The 16,264-nt window shown below is 45.4% G+C and overlaps 1 protein-coding gene across 1 annotated transcript in view; it reads left to right on the forward strand.

Annotated features, from left to right (window-relative positions):
• Window positions 1–16,264, forward strand: part of nlrc5 (NLR family, CARD domain containing 5) — a 154,917-nt gene that overhangs the window by 112,108 nt on the left and 26,545 nt on the right. The window contains exons 39-44 of the mRNA XM_059651545.1: window positions 1,148–1,231; window positions 3,751–3,834; window positions 6,009–6,092; window positions 9,343–9,432; window positions 11,057–11,140; window positions 13,502–13,585. Coding sequence (XP_059507528.1) covers window positions 1,148–1,231; window positions 3,751–3,834; window positions 6,009–6,092; window positions 9,343–9,432; window positions 11,057–11,140; window positions 13,502–13,585 — 510 coding nt within the window. The remainder of the gene's footprint in view (window positions 1–1,147; window positions 1,232–3,750; window positions 3,835–6,008; window positions 6,093–9,342; window positions 9,433–11,056; window positions 11,141–13,501; window positions 13,586–16,264) is intronic.

Raw genomic sequence — 16,264 nt, forward strand, 5'->3', positions numbered from 1 at the left:
TTATTTTGAAGAACATGCAGATCCCTTGTACACTCCTGTAATATACTCTGTGTAAAGATTCTTTCATTTGTTAGGTCTCTAATTTCTATGCTGTGGGGAATATTACACACTGAATTAAGTTGCAATTCTGCCCAAAGTAGGAGCCTACCTATGTTTTTTTTCTCTTATCACAGTGTTTGATGATTCAGTGCATCACATTAATGTGTTAGTAATTGTAATTTTCTGTGTCATAGAGTCATAGGGATACACAGCACGGAAACAGACCAATCAGTCCAACTCATCCATGCCAATCAGATATCTTAAATTAATCCAGACCATTTATCAGCATTTAGCCCATTTACCTCTAAACCCCTCCTATTCGTGTACTCGTCTAGATGCTTTTTAAATGTTGTAATTATACCAGCCTCCACCATTTTCTCTGTCAGCTCATTCCATACATGCACCACCCTCTGCATGAAAAAGTTGTCCCTCAGGTTTAAGGTGAGAGTGGAACCTCTGCCCTCCAGTTTTGGCCTGGGGAGGGGAGGCTTGAAACCCACTCCAGCTCCTACAATTTAAACTGATTCATTACTAAGTTGCATTGTCAAAGATGCCATGTTTTAGATGGGACAGTAAGCAATATTTCTCTCCTTTTCATCACTCAGTTATTAAAAATCCCTCGCCACTAACTACAGAAGATCTTGGAAATCACTTTCATCACCAACATTCCTCCCTCAAATATCATGGTCAAGGACACGGCAGCAGGTTATTTTGTGGGTTCTGTTTTAATGCAAATTAGTTGCCATATTGAAAGACCATCACTGCCTTTCAAATACATTCAGTTCAGGATGACTGAATTGGAATATTTAGGAAAGCAGCAGTGAGCTGTTATATAAACTGTAGGTCTTTACAAAGTTTGTCATTGAGAGGTTCAGTGAGTGTGCCTCTATCTGTTGTAGACAGTAGAAATATTTGATCGCTGTAACCCAATGCCATGGAGCAGGAGGCTGTGAAATTTTGGTTTTGTTCAGCATTGGGATGGATAAGACAGTGAGTGTTTGCTGCCACTGAGTTTGGTAGATGCTGTCAGAGGAAACTGGGCAAGTTGTTCGGTGATGGCGTTTGCTTATTATTTATGGAGTTACAGATCTTCTTCGTGCATTTTCAGTTTATTTCAAAACAAAATCGGCAACAAAGGAGCGGAAATATTGGCTGAGATCCTTCCAGTGTTTCGGAGACTGGAGAAGGTTAGGTAAGTTCTGGAAGAGCTGTCTATAAAACACCCCGGAATATCAAGGAGGCTTTTGTAAATCTAACTAATTCTACATTAAATTGATTCATAAAATTAGCTTGAAATTAGGATGTGAAGCAGCTGCTTAGATAATTCATGGATTAGGTGCATAACATAATGTGAAACTGTGCTACACACCAGTATGATCTAGTTAATCCTCAGCTAGACTGAATTAAGAGTAAATATTCTGCTCTAAACTTCAGTGCTACTGGACAATGTGCTGGGTGGGGAGTTGTACAGATATTTTCTGATTAACCTGTTCAGATATATTATGACATACTTTTAGAGAAGCTGACAGTTGAACACATCCCTCTTGGCTCAGAGGCACAGGCATTACCACTGCACCACAAGAGCCGCTCTGCTGTTTCCAACATGTTTCATACTAAGATCAGGCTGAGTTGTAACTGCCCCGTGGTCTAACAGCCTACTGGCACTCCTAGTTGGAGCATACTCCCAAGCTTGAGAATGGTGACCTGAGACGGTACTTGAGGAAATGGCGAAGTAATGGTCTGAGCATAGTTGAGAGAGGGGGCAGAAGAGAGCACAAGAGGGAGAGAGAGATATCCCAAAGCTGGAGAGCCCATAAGCAAATACACCTCAGGAGCACAAAAGCTGACGTTTCGGGCCTGGACCCTTCATCAGAGAGGGGGATGGGCAGAGGGAACTGGAATAAATAGGGAGAGGGGGGAGGCGGATCGAAGATGGAGAGAAAAGAAGATAGGTGGAGAGGAGAGTATAGGTGGGGAGGTAGGGAGGGGATAGGTCAGTCCAGGGAAGATGGACAGGTCAAGGAGGTGGGATGAGGTTAGTAGGTAGGAGATGGAGGTGCAGCTTGGGGTGGGAGGAAGGGATGGGTGAGAGGAAGAACAGGTTAGGGAGGCAGAGACAGGCTGGACTGGTTTTGGGATGCAGTGGGTGGAGGGTAAGAGCTGGGCTGGTTGTGTGGTGCAGTGGGGGAAGGGGACGAACTGGGCTGGTTTTGGGATGCGGTGGGGGAAGGGGAGATTTTGAAGCTGGTGAAGTCCACATTGATACCATTGGGCTGCAGGGTTCCCAAGCGGAATATGAGTTGCTGTTCCTGCAACCTTTGGGTGGCATCATTGTGGCACTGCAGGAGGCCCATGATGGACATGTCGCAACCAGTCGCAAACCATTTCCATTCCCCCTCCCATTCTTTAGATGACATGTCCATCATGGGCCTCCTGCAGTGCCACAATGATGCCACCCAAAGGTTGCAGGAACAGCAACTCATATTCCACTTGGGAACCCTGCAGCCTAATGGTATCAATGTGGACTTCACCAGCTTCAAAATCTCGCCTTCCCCCACCGCATCCCAAAACCAGCCCAGTTCGTCCCCTCCCCCCACTGCACCACACAACCAGCCCAGCTCTTCCCCTCCACCCACTACATCCCAAAACCAGTCCAACCTGTCTCTGCCTCCCTAACCGGTTCTTCCTCTCACCCATCCCTTCCTCCCACCCCAAGCCGCACCTCCATCTCCTACCTACTAACCTCATCCCACCTCCTTGACCTGTCCGTCTTCCCTGGACTGACCTATCCCCTCCCTACCTCCCCACCTATACTCTCCTCTCCACCTATCTTCTTTTCTCTCCATCTTCGGTCCGCCTCCCCCCTCTCCCTATTTATTCCAGAACCTTCACCCCATCCCCCTCTCTGATGAAGGGTCCAGGCCCGAAACGTCAGCTTTTGTGCTCCTGAGATGCTGCTGGGCCTGTTGTGATCATCCAGCCTCACATTTTATTATCTTGGATTATCCAGCATCTGCAGTTCCCGTTATCACTGAGCCCGTAAGCAGCCCTGCAGCTCCTGTGAGAGAAGCAGCTTGCTGATACAGATGTAGAAGACAGAGAGAGGACGCCCGAAGATCAAGTACCATTACAGTGAGGGAATCCCCTTCTCTGGGAGGTCTGTGGCCACAGCTGTAATGACATCTCCACTTCAGCCCCAGGGTTTCTGTAATACTGACCCCACCACTCAGCCCTGTCCTTGGGTGAACCCAGCTCCTTTCACTGACTGTGTTTCAGCCAGTGCAGAGGTTCTGTCTGCAGCCTGGAAAGTGTAACCTTGTTCAGCTGCGTTCCAGATGAGCTGCATCTTACGATGACAATCCTCCTGTGACTGACCTGTCATCTAACAGCGCTGACTTTTGTTCACTAGCAGAGGACAGTTAGCGCCAGTGGAATTGGACCTTAGCAAGTTGCTAGCACCTTGAAGACAGAATAGTAACCGATTGAGGCAGACTGATTAAGTGTGATTTAAAATGAGCGTGCTTTTCACACCAAACTCACTGTAGTTTATCGTGGTCCGTCACAGAACAATTAGTTCCAATTTCTGATAGTTGTATCATTAGCTGGATTTTTATTCTTGTTCACTCTGAGAGCGGACAGCTGAATGCACGTTAGGAGCCAGTTCCAGTGTTGCTTGCTGTGGGCACTGTTACATTTCCTCTCTCCTTGCAGCCTCGAATCCATTGGCATCAACTCACATGGGATGGTGATCCTAGCAACATGTCTCCGCAAATGTCGCAGCATCGAAGACATAAAGTAAGTTTAGGCTTTTTTTTTGCTTGATTCCTTCACCTTATTTTGATTTCTGTGAGTTGGTTCCCCATGTGGGAAATATTCTTGATCCATCTTACTGACATTTACTCCATTGCCCCTGTCTACGTTTCCTGTGATCTGACACCAGGGGACCAATAGGTTCAGTTCTTGGCCTTTTTGGGATGAAACTGCAGCTTCCAGTGTCTCCCCAGACGATAATCTTGGATAAGGTGCAGTCACCTGAAGTTAAGATACACCTTAGCCCAGGGGGAGCTTTATTTGGTATCTGGGCCAATACTGATCCCTCAATCAACAATTCTAACACCAGAGGATTGGATCACTATCAAATGGGCAACTTGGCTCCTGTTTCTCCTCCATTCCAACAGTGACTGCACTTTAAAAGTACGTTGTAACTTGGGGATGTCCTAAGACTGTGAAACGCGCTATAGAAATGCAAATCTTTTTAGAAGCTGTATAATATGAGATAAGCAGCCTGCCACCTGCAAACCGCCGCTGTGGGAGATCCACTAGCCACATGTCAGAAGATCACTTTTACTGATTAGTGCAGGAGAACGCCCATCACGGATCCACACCCAGAACTCCGCTCAACTGTAGCAGCAGAGACTGGGCCCACTAGACTTTAAATGTGTGCACTAGACACAGAGATACACAGAGGAGACATGGACAGACATGCACAGAGACACAGGTACACGTGGGGACACATGCAGATGTAGACTCACACAGACTTATAGAAACACACATGCACAGACACAGAGACACACACTTGCACAGACACAGAGTCAGGCATGTCTGTGACACTTTTCTGATTGCCTCCAATTTCCCAGCAATCGACTCGCAGTCCTTGTTTGCTTAACTTGGTTAGAATGTGAGCCCTGCCATGTGGAATATTTAAGGGGAAGAGCTGTAGATGCCATCAGGGGAAGCAGGACTGCTTCATTGGGGGAAAATATACAGAAAGATATGTCAATAATGTGAGAGGAGATATAAAGGGAAGAGCTGGTGTGGAGTGTAAACAGCAGCTTAAACAACTCAGGCTGAACACTTTATTTATGTGCCAAACACTCTTGAAACCAGTCAATTCATGTAAGACCAGAAGCAGGCCCTTACAGTCCCTCAAGCCTGCTCTATCATTCACTGAGATAATAATGATCTGCAGCATTGCTCCATAATCCTTTCCTTTGCAATAGTGACTTCCCCATCTCTGACCATGTCTTTCTTTGAACTTTTGAGTTTGTAGTCGAGCGTGAAGGCAAACCCACTCTTTCAGTTTTATGTTTTGAACCAAGAAATCAATGGCTTTAGCTTCTCTAAAGAGGGCAGTAACTATGTGCCGAGCAGATAACTGAAGCGTCACTCTGTGGGCTGCCAGCTTCAACCATGTGCAGAAATGTCTTACAGGAATTCCAATGTTTGTAAAAGCTGCAACATTTTATTCTCAAAGCTGTTGTTTCGGTTTCATGTTCCCACCGAGTAATGAATGGGTCAACTCATATTAACAGAATAAAAATGGGCACATATATCTCTGGGGAAGACTTGGTAAACACCTTTTTTTATATTTCCCAATGCTTTTAAAACTTTGTCATTTCCCGACATTTTTAATTCTAATTCTTTTTTCAAAGCCCTCTACTTTAGGCTGCACTTTGTACCACCTGTGAGCAGTTTATCTGGACTTGGTGTCTGTGATTCATCCCATTGAAATTAACATGAAGAAATAGACCATGTGCCGTGTGGTGTTTTATCAGGAATATTGGGAATAACCCAATTTATGTTAGTAAAAACAGTGCTATTTTCCCAGGAGGTAGTGAGAGACCTGACAAGAAAGTGTGAAAGGGATGGAATGCGTTGTCCCTGGACGGAAACTTGCTCCTTGCTCGCCATCCCATCAAATAGGTGCTGGGCAGGAAGGCCCAAGGGCCACTGTTGTTTCAGGAAACTTCACACGGTTATATCCATCTCAACAAGTGTTGCACAGAGTTCTGGAACAAATATTAAACATGGAGGCTGAAAGAAGATTCAGCGAGTTCTCTTTCATGTCCTGGCCAATATTGACTCCTGATCCAACAAGTGATTGGCTCTGTCAAATTTTGTAGCCGATGTTTAAAGCTGTTGCTAAGCTGCTGTCTCATGACACCTCTGTTCTTTTTTTCTCATTTCAGCCTGTCACAAAATGAGCTGGGAGAGGAGGGAGCAACTGAACTGGGGAAAATCCTTCCAGTGTTGGAACAATTGAAGAAGATCAAGTAAGATTCCCTGATTAGATTAGACATTCATTACTGTTATACCAGACAGGAAGCAACTGTATGACATCTGGTTCTCAATTGTAATGTAAGGGGATTCCCTTAAGCTTGCCTATAACTCACATGACACTACCCATAGTTATATCATCAGAATAGTTTCTCAGGACCTGAAAGCCTATGAATTTAATCATTATCAGCATTGCTTTACCATCTTTTTTTACTCATTCATGGATGTAAATGTTGCTGGCTAGATCAGCATTTATTGTCCATCCCTAATTGCCAGAGGGTAGTTAAGAGTCAACCAAATTGTCATGGTTCTAGAGTCACATGTAGGTCAAGTGACCTGGATGAGGGCGTAGAAGGATGGGTTGGTAAATTTGTGGATGACACTAAAATCTCTGGAGTTGTGGATAGTGTGGAAGGATGTTACAGGTTACAGAGGGACATCGATAAGTTACAGAGCTGGCAAATGGAGCTTAATGTGGAAAAGTGTGAGGTGATTCACTTTGGAAGGAGTAACGGGAATACAGAGTACAGGGCTAATGGTAAGATTCTTGGTAGTGTGGATGAGCAGAGAGATCTCGGCGTCCATGCGCATAGATCCCTGAAAGTTGCCACCCAGGTTGACAGGGCTGTTAGGAAGGCGTACAGTGTGTTAGGTTTTATTAGTAGAGGGATTGAGTATCGGAGCCCTGAGGTCATGTTGCAGCTGCACAAAACTCTGATGCAGCCGCACTTGCGGTATTGCGTACAGCTCGGTCGCCACATTATAGGAAGGATGTGGAAGCATTGGAAAGGATGCAGAGGAGATTTACCAGGATGTTGCCTGGTATGGAGGGAAGGTCTTATGAGGAAAGGCTGAGGGACTTGAGGCTGTTTTCATTAGAGAGAAGACGGTTAAGAGGTGACTTAATAGAGATATACAAGATGATCAGAGGATTAGATAGGGTGGATAGGGAGAGCCTTTTTCCTCAGATGGTGATGGCTAGCACAAGGGGGCATAGCTTTAAATTGAGGGGTGATAGGTATAGGACAGATGTCAGAGGTAGGTTCTTTACTCAGAGAGTAGTAAGGGCGTGGAATGCCCTGCCTGCAACAGTAGTAATCTTGCCAAGTTTAAGGGCATTTAAATGATCATTGGATAAACGTAAGGATGATAATGGAATAGTGTAGGGGGCTTCAGATTGGTTTCACAGGTCGGCGCAACATCGAGGGCCGAAGGGCCTTTACTGCACTGTAGTGTTCTATGTTCTGTGTTCTAAACGAAAACTCAAACTTTATGATACTCTCCCTGCAGTGGATGAAAGATTTCTTCCCTTAAAGGAGCAATACTGAACTAGATGAATTGTTGTGATGATCAAGACTGACAACCTGGTCACCATGCAGCTTGCTTTCTATTTCCAGGCTTTTACTGAATTCAAATTTTACCCTCAGCTGTGACGGGGTTTGAACCCATGTCACCTGCAGCACTTGAATTACTAGGCCTGGTGACATTACTACAATGCCACTGTCTCACCAACCCACTTGAGACTATAATCCAGGGAAAATGGGAGTCAGAAACACAAACAGAAAGTCTCAGCAGGCTTGGTAGCATCTGTGGAAAAAAGCGGAGTTAGCATTTCGGGTCCAGTGACTGATCTTCAGAAAAATGGGAGTCAGTTTAACATTAGGTTTCATCACCCCATGGGTCATCTTAAAACCTTAAATTCATTTGCAATGTTTACAACCATCCATCTTTTCAGATAGGATTGTTCCCTGTGAACTATCTCCAAAAAGAATTGCACTAAGAGAATCATAAAGATATATGTTAAAGTTTTAGGATGTCATTAATTCTTGCAATTTGTGTTTTTATTGAGATTCAATTGTTGCTTGCAATGTTAGTATTTGTTAGCCTTATGCAAACATATAGTTAAACCATGTAGAGATTTGCTTGATGTTTGAATAACTGTTATTCTGGTTGTAAAAACCCTGAAAGCACCTTGCTCCAGTGAGGTTTAACTTTTCTGAAGAGGATCTCTGGAGCTGAAACAATAATTCTGTTTCTCTCTACACATACTGCTAGACCTGCTGTGTTTTTCCAACAATTTCTGGTTTTGTTTCAGATTTGCAGCATCCTCAGTTCTTCTGGGGATTCGTTTCATAAGGTTTAACTGGTGTTTTGACAATGTGCAAACTTAATAATTATGACCAAATATACTCACTGGTCTTAAGCTATTATCATATTTGTGGAATGTCAAATTTCTCCACCATTAATTCAGAAAAGTCCGTTTTTCTTAGAACGTAAAATAATTTACTTCCTTAAAATCCTGTTTATCTTTATTTTAGTGACCATGCCACAACATGCATACATTTACTTAATTCTCTTAAAATTCTAATTCAGCATGAGGGGCATTAAGTGTTTTAAGTTCCTGGTTCAAAGTGTGTGATTACTTAAAACAATTGGCATGATACAATAGGAGTGTCAGTGCCACTTAATCAGTCTTTTTTTTTCTGCCCTCCTCTTCATTTCCATACAATTACAGCCAGCTCTTCAGCAAGTTATATTAATTGAAGCCTCTTAAGTTCCACGATACCTTCTACCAGTGGTTGGTAGATTAGACAACCTGGCAAACTTGGCATCATTCAGTTTGGTTGCAGGGCTCTGTTATCAGAGTTAAATGCTGCCATTGATTTTTCTTTGCAGCCACGGCATGAACCTCAAAACCCCAGGAGAGTGTTGATCGTTATTGTAACGGGGATGGACCACAAGAGTAGGCATGTCTTATATTGGAAGGATTACTCCATGTGCAATGTACACAACTTTCATAGGAATGTTCTCAGAGAAGGTTTGCTAACTGGAATCCTGGAGAGAAGGGCTTTGTCTTTAAGGAAATGTTGAGCAGGCTGTGCTTACACCTACCAGAGGTTAGAGTAATGAGAGATTATCTCAAGACTGTAAGATGCTGAGAGGTCTTGACAGATTGATCATGATCATTAGTTGGTAGAACAGACTTCAAGGTCCAATTGGCCGAGAGAGAGAGAACCCTGGGAACCAAAAGTAATCGTAGTAGATGGAACTCCATTTTCAGATACACAAGACAAGGCAAAAGAGTGTGTGTGTGTGTGTGTGTGTGTGTGTGTGTGTGTGTGTGTGTGTGTGTGTGTGTGTGTGTGTGTGTGTGTGTGTGTGTGTGTGTGTGTGTGTGTGTGTTTTGGTTCCCAGTTTTCCTGGTAGTCCCTTCTAGCTTTTTACCTCATGTTTTCGTTGTTTCAGCTTCTCTGGAATTTCTACAGCTGCCGGTTTGGCCGGAACAAACAGATTGGCCATGGGGCTAAGTAACTGCACGAGGCTGGAGGAGATAAAGTGAGTGAAACACTGCCTTATTTCTCAAACATAAGCCAGGACGACTTGTGGGAACATTGCCCCTTGTGCTGATTTAATGAGAGTAACTTGGCAACAAGTACCAAACAGGAAGGAGAGAGGTCAAGATGGAGTCTGAAAGAAAGGGATCAGTGGTGAAGAGGCTAGGAGAGAGTGAGAGAGCACGCAGCCTGATAGGAAATGGAAAGTGAAGGGAGACAAATGAAATGATGTGCCATCTCCTGATGGTGAGCAGGGGTGGAAAGACAGCGAGACGTCATAATTTGGCCAGAAATCACACGGCCTAGTGCTGCTCGTGGCCCAGGTCCCAGACCCCAACTCAGTTCTGGTATAAAAGTTTCTGCCTTGTTTCTGTCACACACTCTTTGTGTAATCAAGACAGTGTAATGTCTTTAGTCAGTCAGCTATGTGTATGTGATGTACAATACAACAATAAGCACAGAACCCAGACTACATCTGTGAGCCTGTGATGTTCTGGCTTTGTAAGTAGTTAATGTTGCTAACAAACCTCAAGGCACCTGACACAGTAGGAGCCCAATTTTCTGCTGTATTTGTGACACAGACACAGAAAGAGAAAGTGCATCAGAGGCTGTGTCACAAAGTCCCACTTGATTGGAATCTGGGATGAGGGATCTGTCAAGGGGCAGAGGAAAATGGGTCAAAATTCTCTGGAGTTTAGAAATGTTTGAGCTGATCTCATGGGTATCCATAAGGCATGTGACAGGGTTGAACACTGAGAGAATTCCCTTGGCTGGGGAATCCAAAATGTTGGATTATAGTCTCAGAATAAAGGCAGATCATTTAGGATTGAGATGAGGAGAAATTATTCCTTTCAAAGCTGTGAACTTTGCAATCTTCTACTGCGGAGGGTTGGAAATGCTCCATTGTTAAATATATTTAAGGCTGAGACAGACTGATCTTGGGGAATTGAGGGATTTGAGGAGAAAGTAGAATTGAGACTGAGGATTGACCTTGGTCAAATGGAGTGGCCGAGCAGACTCAGTCAGCCATGTGGTGTACTCCGGCTCCTAATCCCGATCTCTTCTTGTTCTCTCCATTTTGTTCCTGATCTAGTGGTCCATCAACCCAGTGCAACCCATTCGCCTGTCCATTTCATCAATCAAAGAAGCCACTTTGATCCATTAATTAATGGCCACGATCCAAAAAAAGAGGGGAGACCTACATTTTTACCATGTTTTTGCAGCCATTGATACCGCAAACCTATGGTGCCTTTTTGAGATATTATCACTGAGTGATAATGTTATGTGGTAGACATTTCCCGGTACAGGGAAGGCACCAGCCCAGATGTGCACGGGAAACACTTACAGACATGTATTAATGTCAAGAACATCTGCTTTTGCCAGGCTGATCATAATTGGCCAAAAAATGGGGATAGCTTCCCCAATCTTCTTTAGTAGTGTGGCATTGAGTCTTTGACATCCTGTGCATAGAAGGGAGGCGGGGCTTTGGTTTGGTATTTCATCCAACAGGCAATCACGCACTCTGCTCTTTCATTTAATATGCTCCAAAAATGATTGGAATGTTTGACACTTGAAGCAAACGGCATGGGAGACATTAATATCTACTCCTCTTTCTTCTTGCGCAGTTTGGATTCCTTGGTGCTGAGTGACAGCGGGGCGCAGTTGTTAGCAGATGGGATGCGAAGAATGGCCTGTCTGAAGAAATTAAAGTGAGTTCTCGTGATTTTGTTCAAATTTTAACAAATACGAAGATAGGTTCATAGGAGGCGTGAAGCAACCACAGGGTGGATTTTACAATGCACACACGCCAACAACAGGAATTTCCTTAGAGTTAGTGACATCTGCTCCCAATTTCCTGATATGTGAATTTTCCAGGTATATGCTCAATTTGTCTCCTGGATGTGAACTGGCAATGTTGATTGGCCATCCATTATGGAAACCTTTACAGCTGAAAGATAAGTGGTTTCAATGACGGGCTGAAAATCTGCACCACAACAGGCTGTGAGTGGAGAGTCTACCCCATAAACCCAAAGGCATTCACAGAAAGTGGTCATTTTGAGTTAGGGGGAGGCAATGGCCTAGTGGTATGATCATTGACCTGCTAATCTAGAGGCCTAGGTAACATTATGGGGACCCAGGTTCAAATCCTGCCGCAATTGATAGTAGAATTTCAGCTCAAGAAAAATAATTGGAGTTAAGAATCTCATGATGACCATGAATCCATTGTTGATTGTTAGAAAAAACCATCTGGTTCACAAATGTTCTTTAGGGAAGCAAACTGCCATGATGTGATGGCTTACATGTAACTCCCAACCCACAGCAATGTGGTTGACTCTAAATTGCCCCCTCACCAATTAGGGATGGGTAATACAATGCTGTGTGGTCAGGGGCACTCTCATCCTGTGAATGAATAAAGGAAAAAAAAATTGGCTCCCTGCCTTTTCCTTAAGCCATGCAAAATGTTTCTTTCCTAGCTGTTCATCCACATCTCTTTTATAAATTGGATTGGATTTTATTTCTACCGCTGTTTTTGGTCAGAAGTTCCATTCTACTCAAAAGTAAATACTCTTATCTGATCCCTTTATTTTAATTAGTGTTAATAAATTTATGACAATCATTATTAATCAACCATTGAAAACTGACATCTTTTCCCATTGATTCCTTCTTCAGTTCCTATTATCCGTAACATGCTGTGAATTTATTGGCTTCACTGCAGTCAAATGAAACTTTAGTTGCTGCCTTGTCATCCAATCGACATCTTTCTGCTTAGAAATGATCGAAATTCAACCAGGGCTTTCTAGTGAGTCACTTTCCTGCTGATTAGTTGATATTTGCATTCTCAACTCAACAAACAGGATACAGAATGCTTTCTACTGCTGATTGGGTAAAGTATCTGCTGTAGCAGTTAGACGGCCACAAGTTCAAGCCGTGTTCCATTGCCTTGAAGACATGATCTAGTCCGATTTTCCATAAAGCATAAGAGTAGGTCATTCAGTTCCTTGTGCCTATCCTGCCACCAATGGGCCAAGTGGCCTTATTCTGCTCCTGTATCTTATGGTCAACCAGATTATGGTTGATCTGTCTCTGGGCTCAGCTCCTCATAGCCCTTAACTGCTCTATAGCGACCTCCTCTTAAATACCGTTGTGATCTAGCCTCTTTCTTTTGGGGAAAAGAATTCCAGGCATTCACTACTGGCTGGGAGAAGACATTCCTCGTGATCTCAGAATGAAATGTGTGTTACCTTATTCTGTAACTATCTCCCCTTGTTTCAGATACCCCTCCGCCAGCAAAAACATTTCCATATCTACCAAGTCCAACCCCCTCAGAATCTTCAGGCATAATAAGAACTGTCGATGCTGGAGTCAGAGATAACACACAGTGTGAACCTGGAGGAACTGATGCTGCCTGGCCTGCTGTGTTCCTCTAGCTCCACCCTGTGTCACCTCTCAGAATCTTGTATGTTTCAATAACGTGACCTCTCTTACTTCTAAACTCTATGAATAAATGCCTAACCTATTAAGTTGTGCTTGATATTAAAGGGAATGTTGCTTGTCTGCCTCTGATTTTCAATGTAAAAGACCCCATGGCGCTTGAATCAGAGCAGATGAATTCTGCTGTCTCAGTATCAATCTACACCATCAGTAAAATTTTCATCTGCCATTATTTCAATGCCATTTGTGGTCTCCACTACCTCCTTGTGGCCAGTAATAGGTATTACTGTGAGGAACCTCAAAAGCAAAAGGTACACAAGCATCCGATGCCTGCATCAGAAAAGGAAGATTATGAAAAGAAAACCACACTGGAATATCCTCGTAAATGTAATGTTAAAAAACGCATGTTTTTATTCCCTCTCCATCTGGCCGGAACGTTAGTCTGTACCTGCCAAGTGCTGATGGAATGTGTGTGATGCTGAACTGTGGCAACAAAAAAAGAAGTTAAAGAAAGGGACGTAACTAAGAAATTCAAACACTTTCTTCCACCGCCTCTGAGCACCTCCAAGTGTATTTGGCATTGGAATGACCTGAGTAGTTATCAGAGGCATTAATATCATCTCCTCTTCTTCCCTTAGTTTGAGGTCAAACTCCATTGGTTACAAAGGGGCAGAACATCTTGCAAGAGGACTGAATGGCTGCCCTGCAATTGTAGAAATAGAGTAAGTATATTACCTCATTGATCTGTCTGATTCCACTTCATGCAAAGGTCAGACTCTCTACTGGCATAATTAATTACAAAACTTAAGGGATCCTGAGAAACATTTCATACTACTTTGCACACAGCTAACTATTTTGACTGAATCCCATGCATGAGAGTTAAGTCACATCTAGCACCATCGGAAGGTGTTAAAATGTGAGGCTGGATGAACACAGCAGGCCAAGCAGCATCTCAGGAGCACAAAAGCTGACGTTTCGGGCCTAAACCCTTCATCAGAGAGGGGGATGGGGGGAGGGAACTGGAATAAATAGGGAGAGAGGGGGAGGCGGACCGAAGATGGAGAGTAAAGAAGATAGGTGGAGAGGGTGTAGGTGGGGAGGTAGGGAGGGGATAGGTCAGTCCAGGGAAGACGGACAGGTCAAGGAGGTAGGATGAGGTTAGTAGGTAGCTGGGGGTGCGGCTTGGGGTGGGAGGAAGGGATGGGTGAGAGGAAGAACCGGTTAGGGAGGCAGAGACAGGTTGGACTGGTTTTGGGATGCAGTGGGTGGGGGGGAAGAGCTGGGCTGGTTGTGTGGTGCAGTGGGGGGAGGGGATGAACTGGGCTGGTTGAGGGATGCAGTGGGGGAAGGGGAGATTTTGAAACTGGTGAAGTCCACATTGATACCATATGGCTGCAGGGTTCCCAGGCGGAATATGAGTTGCTGTTCCTGCAACCTTCGGGTGGCATCATGGTGGCAGTGCAGGAGGCCCATGATGGACATGTCATCAAGAGAATGGGAGGGGGAGTGGAAATGGTTTGCGACTGGGAGGTGCAGTTGTTTGTTGCGAACTGAGCGGAGGTGTTCTGCAAAGCGGTCCCCAAGCCTCCGCTTGGTTTCCCCAATGTAGAGAAAGCCGCACCGGGTACAGTGGATGCAGTATACCACATTGGCAGATGTGCAGGTGAACCTCTGCTTAATGTGGAATGTCATCTTGGGGCCTGGGATGGGGGTGAGGGAGGAGGTGTGGGGACAAGTGTAGCATTTCCTGCGGTTGCAGGGGAAGGTGCCGGGTGTGGTGGGGTTGGAGGGCAGTGTGGAGCGAACAAGGGAGTCACGGAGAGAGTGGTCTCTCCGGAAAGCAGACAGGGGTGGGGATGGAAAAATGTCTTGGGTGGTGGGGTCGGATTGTAAATGGCGGAAGTGTCGGAGGATAATGCGTTGTATCCGGAGGTTGGTAGGGTGGTGTGTGAGAACGAGGGGGATCCTCTTGGGGCGGTTGTGGCGGGGGCGGGGTGTGAGGGATGTGTCGCGGGAAATGCGGGAGACGCGGTCAAGGGCGTTCTCAATCACCGTGGGGGGGAAGTTGCGGTCCTTAAAGAACTTGGACATCTGGGATGTGCGGGAGTGGAATGTCTTATCGTGGGAGCAGATGCGGCGGAGGCGGAGGAATTGGGAATAGGGGATGGAATTTTTGCAGCAGGGTGGGTGGGAGGAGGTGTATTCTAGGTAGCTGTGGGAGTCGGTGGGCTTGTAATGGACATCAGTTACAAGCTGGTTGCCTGAGATGGAGACTGAGAGGTCCAGGAAGGTGAGGGATGTGCTGGAGAAATGCTACACTTGTCCCCACACCTCCTCCCTCACCCCCATCCCAGGCCCCAAGATGACATTCCACATTAAGCAGAGGTTCACCTGCACATCTGCCAATGTGGTATACTGCATCCACTGTACCCGGTGCGGCTTTCTCTACATTGGGGAAACCAAGCGGAGGCTTGGGGACCGCTTTGCAGAACACCTCCGCTCAGTTCGCAACAAACAACTGCACCTCCCAGTCGCAAACCATTTCCACTCCCCCTCCCATTCTCTTGATGACATGTCCATCATGGGCCTCCTGCACTGCCACCATGATGCCACCCGAAGGTTGCAGGAACAGCAACTCATATTCCGCCTGGGAACCCTGCAGCCATATGGTATCAATGTGGACTTCACCAGTTTCAAAATCTCCCCTTCCCCCACTGCATCCGTCAACCAGCCCAGTTCATCCCCTCCCCCCACTGCACCACACAACCAGCCCAGCTCTTCCCCCCCACCCACTGCATCCCAAAACCAGTCCAACCTGTCTCTGCCTCCCTAACCGGTTCTTCCTCTCACCCATCCCTTCCTCCCACCCCAAGCCGCACCCCCAGCTACCTACTAACCTCATCCCACCTCCTTGACCTGTCCGTCTTCCCTGGACTGACCTATCCCCTCCCTACCTCCCCACCTACACCCTCTCCACCTATCTTCTTTACTCTCCATCTTCGGTCCGCCTCCCCCTCTCTCCCTATTTATTCCAGTTCCCTCCCCCCATCCCCCTCTCTGATGAAGGGTCTAGGCCCGAAACGTCAGCTTTTGTGCTCCTGAGATGCTGCTTGGCCTGCTGTGTTCATCCAGCCTCACATTTTATTATCTTGGAATCTCCAGCATCTGCAGTTCCCATTATCTCTGATACCATCGGAAGGTGTGTTGTACAGGCGCAGTTTTTGTGTTTGTTAATAGGATGTGTGTATCACTGGCTGGACTGGCATTTATTGCCCATCCCACTTCCCGTGATGTCCACCTAATGTAGGTACACCCACTGTGCTGTTTAGGAGAGAATTCCAGGATTCGAAGGAATGGTGATATATTTCTTGGAGGGCAAATGGCAGGTGGTGGTGTTCCCA

The sequence above is a fragment of the Stegostoma tigrinum genome, chromosome 16 (assembly GCF_030684315.1).
Source record: "Stegostoma tigrinum isolate sSteTig4 chromosome 16, sSteTig4.hap1, whole genome shotgun sequence".
NCBI lineage: Eukaryota > Metazoa > Chordata > Chondrichthyes > Orectolobiformes > Stegostomatidae > Stegostoma > Stegostoma tigrinum.